The following is a 12,143-nucleotide window of genomic DNA, read 5'->3' as shown; positions in this document are numbered from 1 at the left end:
ACATTTTTGCGTTTCGGACATGTTTAGTGTCGGACACTCTGAGCCCTGAGGACATCTATCGGACATGTTATGGCTTATTTTGCAATTTCTAAAAAGTTAGAAACATGTTTGGATAACAAATTTTCAAATATTTTTGTTGATTCCCTAATTATTCACGCAATTTAATCATCAATTGCAAATTGATAGTTGATAGTAAAATTTATTTTGAACATGTCTAGATCAAAATATATAAAATGAATTTATATATAAATAAAAACTTATATATGTTTATATACAATATTTATAAATATAAGCCTATAATTTTAAAATTTTATATATTTCCCCCAAACTCGTATATCCCCAATTTTTTTTAGATATATCGTCTCTGTGTCCATTTTCCAATTTCCCCATATCACTGTTTCTATAGCCGGACTACATAGTTAACGAGAAAATATTGTAATAGTACAATAAGATTCAATAATGCAATCATATTCAATCTAATTATTTTTTTACCAATTCAACCACAATTTCAAATAAATGGAATTGTATAAATCAGGGAAATTGGCCCGCAAATCCATTGTCTAAACAAATAATATCTCAACTAATTTGGTAGCTATATTTTGTTCAGTCACGTTTAAATTCTTGATGTGATCACACATTTTATGTCACTTCTTAATCAAAATTACAAGTGGGTCAATATTGAAAAGATATTTTCATTTTTTGTCGTGCAATATATATATATATATATATATATATATATATATATATATATATATATATATATATATATATATATATATTTAGGGCCCATCTGATTGGTTAATAAAATTATGATTAATATATATTTGATTAATATATATATATATTTTTACTGTGTTTAACTTGCATATTTAAATAGCTAAATAAAAATAGATTAAAAAAAGGAAGACAAGTACAATAATAGTTTAATATTGCTTCCAGACCAAGGATTCTTTACGAGATTTTAAAATCATTTTATTTTGTTAATTATTATAAGTGACAAAAGCTATATAAGCATGTCCTTGTAAATTATGTGTACCGTACAATTATTTATTTTCTTTTTCCATAACCAACTCATTTTATTAACGAAATTGAATATTGTAATTAAACGTCTTTTCATCGAAAATTTACATTTACGTAAGAAAATCGAATTTTCTCGAGAGTGAAAAAATAATTCCAATTTTATTTCAATTTTTCGATTAAGAAAATAACACATTTGTTACAAAATCTGAAAGTTTTGGAACTGGATCGACAAAATACGACTTTTTTGTCTTCCAACAAACGAGAAATTTACATTTTTTTATATTCTATATTATATAAAAAAAATCAAACTTAATATAATTTTGATATGCAAGAATAAGACATGTAAACAAAATTAAAATAAATTATTCCCTTTTTTAATTTCTTGAAATAGAAGATGCCCAATTTACACACCCAACAACCTTCTTTTTGTGGGCCTTCAGCCACATGCGCTACACACAGCTTTGCATGAGCCCAGTCGCTATCTCCTAACCCCAAACGATGTCGTTTTCGTTATACGTAAAGTTTGGTTAAATATTTTGACTTGACATCAACGTCATAAAAGCAATTTTCTGCGTCATCCTTTTTTTTCTTCTTTTTTTTTTTCTAAGAAAACTTGGGTAAATTACAACCACCCCTGAGGTATGGTGAATTTACGGAAAAACCCATCTTGTTTGGATAATTACATCTACCCCTCAACTATGATTTTTTCTTACACCTCCACCATTGTGGTTAGGGATGGCAATGGGGCGGGTATGGGGCGGGTTTTGCAATCCCCTTCCCCGCCCCGCAATGGAAATCCCCATCCCCATCCCCATCAAAAATCCCCACGGGTATTAAACGAATCCCCATACCCGCCCCATAAAATCCCCACGCGTATCGGGGCGGGTAAAAATCCCCGTCTATTTTTTTTTTAATAAATAAATATGCACTTTACTTATAATTTAAAGGTTTATTTCTACAAATAAATCATTATTTAATTATAATACTAATATTTAATTATATAATGGAAACCTAAAAATCCTCATTTTTAACTAATATTTAATATATTACTACTATTTAATTATTTATATTTAATATTATAATTAAAAAATATATATTATATATATAAATAATGCGGGGCGGGTACGGGGACGGGTACGGGGCGGGTCTACGGGGCGGGTATAGGCAAACCCATCCCCGTACCCGTACCCGGTCAAAAAAAAATTTCAATCCCCATCCCCGCCCCATTTTTTTTCGGGGCGGGTAATACCCGAAAATTTCGGGGCGGGGCGGGGCGGAGATCCGTCGGGGCGGGTCAAATTGCCATCCCTAATTGTGGTGTCAAATTCAACATAATCATCTAGATTCGTGGAATGTACTTTAGTTTATACTCGTTTTGTGTAAAAATACAGTTTCTGATGTACCATAATTTGATATATACTAAACAAAAAACACATATTATGATCATCTTGGTTCAAAATGTAGAGCTCGAATGAGATAAAATGGGTACAAAAGTGATAATATTCCATATAATCTCGAAGATTCCACTAAATTTGAAACCGCGAGGGTGGACGTGTAAGAACTAAGAAGATTTATATAGAAGAGGTTGTTGTAATTACCCAAACATGATGGGGGTTTGTAATTTGACCATACCTCATGGGTAGTTGTAATTTACCCAACAAACTTTAATGAACGAGTTATTTTAGGGTCCATTTGGATGGAGGGATTTGATTTGGGGAGTGGATTTGAAATGACTCCAATTTTGGAGTCATTTGAAATACATCACTATTGCTCCAAAATCAACTAAAAAGGAGGGGTGGGGATTTGAAATCCATCTCCAAATCCCTCAATCCAAACAAGTCCGAGGGATTTGTTATTATGGATTTGAAATCCCTCCCCCAAATCCCTCCATCCAAATGCACCATTATATATTAATTGATTCATCCATAAATAGTTAAACTTAACGAAACGACGATACAGTCCCTGAGATATGGTCAAATTACGAAAAAAATCCACTCATTTTTGGGTAATTACAATCAACTCTTCAACTATATATTGTCTTACACGTCCACCCTTACGATGTTAAATTTACCTACTGAATAAGAAAATCCTTAGTAATTTGACTTTACCTCAAGTAAATAGCACTGATTTGTTATATATATAATTCATCTCTCTCTTCAAATTGTACTATAATAAAATTTACATGACTAGTCAAATGTGTCACTAGTACAAACCTATCACTGGAGGAGACAAGATGCATCAAACTTGGTTCTTTCTTTCTTCATCTTTTTGACCTTTAAAAAGGTGTTAAGATTACGCTGTCTAAAAAGCATTAATAGAAAAATAACTACTTCTTCCATTAAATAAATAAATAAATAATAAATAATAAATATATAAATAAATAATGAGCATATGAACTATGAATTAGTATAGTATATGACATTGAGCTGTAAAGCCTGCATTCTCTTGTTTATTTGTGTACCCCTTAATATTTTACTTTCACTAATAAAACTTTTGCTAATCCAACACTAGTATACTTGTCCTCGAAGCAAAGCAATTATTTTTCAATATTTAATTTTGATTTTTTTGAGGTTATCCATTTCTTTAATTTTGAAAAGTACTAAATAAATCGTAAAGCTTGAAGTAGGATATGCGTTTTGGCCTTTAAAAATAGGGGTTATTTTACATACCCCTAGCCACCAAATAAACTAGGGATAAACCCAAGCCCAAATCATCTTTTGACATACTTCCCTGGAGAAGGGAAAGTACTATACTACCCTTATATGCAATTTTCAGCCAAACTGCATTCAGCATTTCTGGTACTGTATTTATCATTTTCGCTGATTTATTTATTATTATTATTTTTCTTTTTAAATAATAATAAACCTGTTTGTTAAATTTCTATATATATATATATATATATATATATATATATATATATATATATATATATATGTATATATATATATATATTGTAAAGGAGATGAGAAATACAATATAAAATATATTGTTTCAACTTATTTTTAAATTTTTAAAATTTTATTCGTTCCAAGTTTTGTGGTAAAAATAAATAAGGCAAGAACAATAGTATGTATATAATATATTCAAGTCGGTTTAGTGTATAAAATAATACTAATGGAAAAAAGATGCAATATTTCTTAGTTTTTAGGCAAAATATGGGATTTCCCGATCCCAATCCCGATTCCCGAAATATTTAGGGATACCGATATAACCGGGATTTAATAGTTAGGGACGGGATTGGGATTTAAAATTTCTATCCCGAATCCCGAAATCCCGATCCCGAAAATCCCGAATTCCCGAAATCCCGTCCCGAACTCACCCCTAGTCACCCCTAGTCAAATGTGAATCCTCACCCCCCCCTCCCCTACCAAAACCCTAGGCGCCGTTACTAACCACCCACAGTTTCGCGCACCCACAAATGCAAAAAAATATAGAAATAAATCTGTAAACATAAAAATAAACAAAATTACCATCAAAATATAGATCTCGACTAGAGGAATCCAACGGTGGGTAGCCCGTCAAATTTCGACTGGTGGAACACAAAGAACACCTCCGGCAAGACCATCGTCGTCGAATGAAAAAAAATTACAGAAACAGATATGCGCTCCAAACTGAATGAAATAACCACCAAAATAAAGAGCCCGACGAGAGGAATCCAACGGTAGTTAAACCATCGAATTCCGACCACCGGAGAGAGAGTTATGGCTCCGGGAAGTAATTTCACCGGTGGGAGGTTTGTGGAGGCGGAATTTTAAATCTAGGAGAAGAAGAGAGCCGAAATGTGAGTATCTAGGGTTTAAAACTAATTTTAAAAGGGTATTATAGGTACTTCAGAGGGGCCCAAGGGGGTATGTCAAAATATTTTCGAAATTAGAGGGGTTTCCCTTAGAGTGTAATCCACTTGGTAGTTAGTTCTATATAATTTGGGAATGAGGGTGGTCTACAAAATAATCCCTTAAAAATATATTATTTTATAGGGCTCCATATTCTTAAATATCATATTTATTGTTTCCTATGTTTCACGATAATTGCCACTTTTGAACGTATTATCTATCACTTTACATTTCAATATTGTATTAAATATAGTATTTCCTGCTTGAATCTTATTAATTCAACTCTAAACATCAATTCTCTTATAAATAATTAAACGATAAATGTTATCTTAGTCATTTTTATATGACTTTACTAGAATCAATTCATATTTATTGAATTTCTTAATACTCGTGCAAAACTGGAGCTTTCAAATATAAATCTGAAGCATTAAGTGTATGCTAGTCAAAAGTGAAATCAAATTGGGCCTAATTTTTTTTTATGACCAACGACTTATGTACTATGGGCCTATGGCCTAGTCTTTTGATAGTCACTTCATTTTGGGCTTTTAGTGTCAGCCCAATTAGAATTTATCAGATATTGAATTAATTGCAATCCATGCGGCCCGAATATATTTTCCGGGTGGGCGTGTGGCCCGAAATCACGAACAGAGGCCCGACATCGAATTCCTAAGAAAGAACATTAATTTTATCATTTTATCAAAAAAAAAAAAAAAAAAAAAAAAAAGACAAACGAACAAGAAAACAGTTCGTTGAAATTTTGTCAAATCCAACCTCAAATATCATCGCCACTTCCGCGATCGAACAGCTGAAAGAAATCGGGAAGCATTCATCGCCCACGCGCCACGCCATGGCTACAGATATTGGCACCTTGGAGAAAAGGTTACTTTCTACTCCCAGATTTGCGTTTGTTTTCGTTTAATTATTCATTTTGGAAATAATTAGGGTTATCATGAGTTTAATTTAGGATTTTCGATTCGTAAGCTGCTTGAGAATGAACTGGAATCTTAAATTGAGATGCAACATCATTCATTTCTGCTAACTTCAAAAATACATAAAAATTATATGACTGAGAATTGTCTGCATTTAATTGATATACAATGGTTCTGCCTATTTCTTTTCACTGATTTCATAAGAAGCAATTGGTTTATTTTTCTGACCTTGTTATATACGTCGGGTCGATTTTCAGATATTTCGATGCTTGCAAGAGGCAAGGAATTCCACCAAATAAGACAATTGTGGCTGCATTATTCAAGGTTTCACACAATGAGGCGATCGATATCGTCTGTTATATAGATAATTTTGGTTAAAATTGTTTCTTTACGTTTATGCCGTTTATCGAGGACCTCGATTCTTTGATCTTATTGTATGAGTAAGTAGTGATTCTTCTTTGTTCACATTTGATTATTGGTCTTGCCGTCTTCCTAATACAGGCTAAGATCAAGAAAGCCCGTAGGGAGATATCTTCATTTATAATTACAATGGATGGCTTGAAAGACGTTGATTTCTGCCCACTTCTCGATCTGTTAAAGGAAGTCGATGCTTCGGAGATTGATGCAGTTGACATGATAAACAGATCTGAATGTGTACTGAGTGCGGAATATGTTTCACCTTTGCTGCACGCCATCAGCAAAAAGCTTCGAGTTGTTGATATCTGTGACATCTCACTTGGGAAGGATTTCTTGCTGTATGTTAGTTTTGCCTTCCGACTCCTTTTCTCGAAATTTTATTCTGGCAATGAATAGTCAATCAAGTGCTGTAGTTTCGTGTACTTGCATCATTTGATCATGAGATTTTTTCCTGCAGGGATCTTGCTCAACGAGGTTTATCATGCCAAGTCCTGAATCTGAAGTCATCCCATTTCCGAAAACTCGGTATGGTCGGAAAATTCATGAACATGCATACACTCAACTTGGATTTCAGTGCTTCACTCACTACTTTCCGTGAAGATTGTTTTTCCTGTATGCCAAATTTAAGATCACTTTCACTGTGCGAGACGAAAATCACAAACATGTGGACAACTAGTGCAGCATTAGCCAAGCTCCCTTTGCTCGACGAGCTTCGGTTCCAAAATTGTATACATTGTAGTGATTCGAACTCTCCTACTGTAGTATCGGGAAACGAAGGCCAATGTTCAGGTCGTATTGCCCTCGGTATTCACATGGACTTACCTTCTCCAGGTGACGAAGTTTTTCCACATTTGGAGCTAAATATGGATGACGAAGATATGAATGATTATGATAGAGGTCAAGATGTGAGAAGTCAAAATGAAGATTCTTCGGATAACAGCGAGGTTGACTTTTCGTGTCATGATCATGAATTTGGCTTGACGGAACTGTTGTCTGAAATACCACTTGCTTGGGTTGAGCTGGCGGATTTGCAGAACGAGGTATTGACGTTTTCCGTCTTTGTGTAATCAGTGCAAAAGGTTTAGGCCGTCTTTTTATTTTTGTTGGATAAAATAACATGATTTAGAATCTTGTATTGTTTTAATCATACTGAATATTCATGTATCAATAGCAGATCTCTTCTGGCATATTGGACATGCAAGACGAATACCCATTCTGTAATGAATCAGTCAATTTAACCACCCCAACTCCTACCGCCACAAAGAAGTACATTTCTCGACATCCATCTCTCATATGCTACGAAAAAAATTACCGAGAGTACATGATAGCTTCCTTACCAAACCTCAAAGTTCTCGACAATTTGCCGATCGGAAAAATCGACAGGGAAATAGCCAATGATGTCTTCACACGTCATTTCGAACGCCTCCCATACAACAGGCTTGATAAAGAAAGCCTGGTCACTATTTTGCAGAAACGTGAGATCAGAGCAAACCTTTCAAGCAGGAAAAAGTTTTCGACTCTATCAAGAAAATCTCAGTACTTCTATTCGAGGTCATTATCTGCTGCCAAAATGGGATCTTGTGCATGGCCCGAGTTACATCCGCTTCCTATGAGGGGCAGTGTAGCGAGAGATGAAAGAAGAAACTTTCGTCCGAGACAGTTTGAGTACCATCCATCGGATTCTAGCCTTATGGTTTTCGGCACTTTAGATGGCGAAGTGGTCGTCATGAACCACGAGAGTGAGAACATCGTTAGTTACATTCCTTCTCTTGGAGCTATGAATAGTGTCCTGGGATTATGCTGGCTTAAGAAATATCCTTCTAAGGTACGAACGTACCTTATATTTAGAGACGCAATTTTTTCCGAGACCCTTATTAATTCAACTCTACTAAACATTAACTCTCTCTTATCATCCCTATTATACCCTTGTAGAGCTGCCTGATGCAATGCAATTTTTTTTCATTCTGTTTTGTAACTTTCTCACCGTATTCAGTTCTTGCGTTTCAGCTCATTGCTGGTTCAGATAATGGTTCGCTTCGGTTGTACGACATACAGCACATGCCCACCGCAAGTAGAGGCGTGTACAACAGCTGCGGTTCGGTCAACTTCGACGAGTTTGACCAGTTGACTTCTGTTCATGTCAACTCCACAGACGAACTGTTCGTTGCGAGCGGATACTCGAAAGACGTCGCATTATACGATATCAGCAGTGGGAGACGTTTGCAAGTTTTTGCCGATATGCATCGAGCGCATATTAACGTGGTCAAGTTTGCGAACCACTCCCCGTCTCTCTTCGCCACGTCATCATTTGACCGCGATGTTAAGATGTGGGATATAAGACAAAAGCCAACCCAACCTTGTTATACTGCCTCGAGCACCCGAGGAAATGTGATGGTCTGCTTTTCCCCAGACGATCATTATCTTCTTGTTTCGGCTGTTGACAATGAGGTAACCTCCTTTTTTTTTCTTTTCAAATTAATTTTTATTATTATTTAATTTTGTTATTATTATTTATTTGCCAGGTAAAACAGCTGCTGGCTGTTGATGGGAGGCTCCATATGGATTTTGGTATAGCTTCAACCGGAAGTTCTCAGAACTATACTCGATCTTATTACATGAGCGGAAGAGATTATGTAATAAGTGGAAGTTGTGACGAACACGTGGTAAGGATTTGTTGTGCTAATACAGGGAGGCGGCTCAAAGATGTCTCGTTGCAGGTCTGCAGAATTTGTTTTTCCTTTAATTTCTCCGTCAGTTATTTACGTAGGCGGTCGATTTCGTTATAATCCGATTGAGATATTTTGGTTTTATTTATCAGGGTAAAGGAGCAGGGGCATCAATGTTCGTTCAATCTTTGAGAGGCGATCCTTTCAGGGTAAATTTTCGTTTTTTCAAACGATGTCAGTTGGAAGTTAATTACCTACCTACCTTATATTTTTCTTGTAATAATTTGTGTTGATTACAGGATTTTAACATGAGTGTTTTGGCTGCTTATGTACGACCGAGCTCAAATTCGGAAATTCTTAAGGTATAGTTTCCGCCTTTTGCTTATTCGTTCATTCGTGCGTTTGTCGGGTATGTTCGACGGTTTTAATTTAATACGACGTAAATACTTGCAGATTAATCTTGTGGCATCAAGTGAGCATGATAAGTCACATTCTCACAAGCAAAAATCTCACTCAATTACTGGAATGGGAGGTTGACATTCTTGTAATATATATATATATATATGTGTGTGTATATATATTTGTAATTTTATTACGAGATTGTACATTTTGCATATAATTGAATTGTATATAATGAATATTTCAAAAGTTGGCACGTGTAACGTACAAATCTCTCTGTGTTCATCATCTAATGTGAGAAAGAAGTATCTGGACTGTTGCTTTTGAGTTGTACATCATGCTTCAAAAAATGTAAATAGAAAAAATAAAAAAAATAAAATTATATATATATGAAAAATACGAAATAGTGGAGAGATTTCTAGATGCATTATGGGAAGTGGGGTACAATTGCCAGAATATAATGCAGTTACTGGAATTTGACCTAGTTTTCTTGCCACTATTCAATGTTTCTACTTTCTACTGAATTGTGTAATAATTTGCAATAATATGTCATAATTTGCTGTTTTTATTTTTACTACACCTGAGGACAACCGACAAACACTTTATGGCCATTTTGAATTTTCTAAAAAGTTAGAATCACGAATTTCTAAATATTTTTGTTACTTCCCTAATTATGAATGATCAATTGCAAATTAACATTTGATAATAATATTTTTTTTGAATATTATTTGTGTGGAAATATATAAAAGAATTTATACATGAATAAAAACTTACATAGCATATTCATAAACATACCTCTATATTTTTAATATTTCCACCATTCCCCCAAATTTACATATCGCAATTTTTGGGCATGGCATGCCGTTTACTCGTATTCGTTTTCCGTTTCCGTGCTACATAAATTACCCAGCGAGCCATAATAATAGCTTTCAGAAACCGCGTGTACTTCAGAAAACAGTGAGCCATCATAATAATCAAACTCAAAATTTTTATTTTTATTTAAATAAAATTCTGTTGGGTGAAATAAGTGTAGCTACATTAATTAATTATATTCATCGATGGAAACACCAGAAAATACATAGAACCTTCACCTGACAACATTACACAGGTACAGCTGATCTCCATAAATACCATCATCACTCACATTACTTCTTACCTCCATTTCCATTCTCCAAATTTTCTATACACACAAAAATAATAATAAAAACAGGAAAAATAAAATAAAATGAAGACTCTCTTCCTGGCTTATTGTCTTCTCCTTTTTGCCCTTCTTTTGAGCAACACTTTCATCGAGCCCACAACAGCTCAGTCCTGTAAGTATCTTATATATATATGTGTGTGTGTGTTTGTGTGTTTCTACTTTTGCATGGCTGATAAGTGATTACAAATCCTTGATTACAGTTAATTAATTAATCATATAGTACTATATATATGAGCTAGTGATGATGAGAATTTGATTATGTTGATGCAGATGACTCAGTTAACTATTGTGCGAGCAGTTGTGATTTGAGGTGCGCGAGGGCAGGTGTGAAAGACAGGTGCCTTAAATACTGCGGGATTTGCTGCGACAAGTGCAAGTGCGTGCCATCTGGAACTTACGGCAACAAGCACCAGTGCCCCTGCTACAGAGATATGCGCAGCTCCAAGGGCAAACCCAAGTGCCCTTGAGAAAAATTTGTATATTTTTTGCTTTGGGGCTTGTCATCGAACACTTTGTGGGCGTTAATTTGTGTTGTGTTGTGTTGTTTATCAATAGTCGGCTGTTTTTGTAATCAAATAAACTTTTTATTTGTGCGCATAATAATGTCTAACAAAGGTCTATAAGTTCTTGGTGACAAACCTTATTAGAACTAAATGACAAGTTTAACTAAAATTTGCTTCACATCCTTTATTAAATTCATTCCAAAAATACCCCTCCACTCACAAATTCGAAAATTACACCAAATTGTAAATATACTATGATAAACTTATTTAACATTTTTAAGTTTGCATCCAACATTTTTTTTAATTTACGCGAAACACGTTTTTTTCTTCCGTACTTTTTTATTATATAAAAATCTAAATTTCCTCTTCTTTTCTACATAAATTGAAAATTATGATTTTTTTTTTTATTTTTTCGATAGTAGACATCTACAGAAACCCATAGGAAACCGTAGTAATCTGTAGTCACCCACAGACATCTTGAAACCCTAACTCCTCCTACAAACCCTAGCCGTCAGACACCCATAGACATCCAAATCGATTTTTCTTAAATTTTCCCCACCAAACCCTAGATCCGCTCCTCTACCACCACCATCACCGAGCGCCGCCGTCACGCCATCATCCATGCCCAACATCGTCGCCGCGCCTTCTACCATAGATCTGACCTTACACCACCATAGCCGCCGTCTCCTTGCCTCTACAACTATCCTCTTATTGCTGCCGTCTCCACCGCCATAACCATCGCCCCCCTCAATAGTGGATTGGAGTGGTGGATAACGCAAAAGATAGAGAGAGAGAGAGAGATAGACAGAGAAAGATTGCAAGAGACAGAGAGAGAGCGAGATTGCGAGAGAGAAGAAAAAAGAAAAATAAATCTGAGAGACAGCGAGACTGCGAGAGAGAAGAAAAAAGAAAAATAAATCTGAGAGAAACGTGACTTTAGAATTTATGGATTTAGGTTAAGGGTAAATTAGGAATAAAATAAAAAATGAGGACGTGACTCATATTTACTTTTCTAAAAAAAATTTAGTTCATAAAAAAATATTAAGGTTGTATTCCACATCTAATTATGTTTCCAACTAGGGACCTCTAGCGTATTACCCCTCTTTTTTTTTTTATTTTTTTTTTACTTAAATCATAAAATATTAGCATATTAATATTTAGTATGATAAATTACG

General features: G+C 34.6%; 2 protein-coding genes across 3 annotated transcripts; both read left to right on the top strand.

Annotated features, from left to right (window-relative positions):
- The first annotated feature begins 5,470 nt into the window (after positions 1-5,470).
- On the top strand, positions 5,471-9,535 carry LOC105957502 (transducin family protein / WD-40 repeat family protein). Of its 2 annotated transcripts, none has more exons than XM_088823619.1 (10): positions 5,471-5,732; positions 6,040-6,106; positions 6,284-6,537; positions 6,657-7,239; positions 7,374-8,024; positions 8,207-8,647; positions 8,722-8,916; positions 9,018-9,074; positions 9,165-9,227; positions 9,319-9,535. In XM_088823619.1, exons 1-10 carry the CDS (start codon positions 5,701-5,703, stop codon positions 9,400-9,402), a joined length of 2,427 nt encoding a protein of 808 aa, XP_088679745.1. In that variant the 5' UTR covers positions 5,471-5,700; the 3' UTR covers positions 9,403-9,535. The 2 variants fall into 2 exon arrangements, with proteins under 2 accessions (XP_088679745.1, XP_012836879.2); XM_012981425.2 differs by having other exon boundaries at positions 5,549-5,732; positions 7,371-8,024.
- An 839-nt stretch (positions 9,536-10,374) lies between these two features.
- LOC105957407 (peamaclein) lies at positions 10,375-11,068 on the top strand. The gene is made up of 2 exons (XM_012981328.2): positions 10,375-10,577; positions 10,736-11,068. The coding sequence occupies exons 1-2, from the start codon at positions 10,490-10,492 to the stop codon at positions 10,930-10,932; spliced, it is 285 nt and encodes a 94-aa protein (XP_012836782.2). The 5' UTR covers positions 10,375-10,489; the 3' UTR covers positions 10,933-11,068.
- Positions 11,069-12,143: the final 1,075 nt, after the last annotated feature.

This window comes from Erythranthe guttata, chromosome 2 (assembly GCF_056151865.1).
Source record: "Erythranthe guttata isolate IM_541 chromosome 2, IM_541, whole genome shotgun sequence".
Classification (NCBI taxonomy): domain Eukaryota; kingdom Viridiplantae; phylum Streptophyta; class Magnoliopsida; order Lamiales; family Phrymaceae; genus Erythranthe; species Erythranthe guttata.
This window is presented reverse-complemented; position numbering and strand designations above follow the sequence as displayed.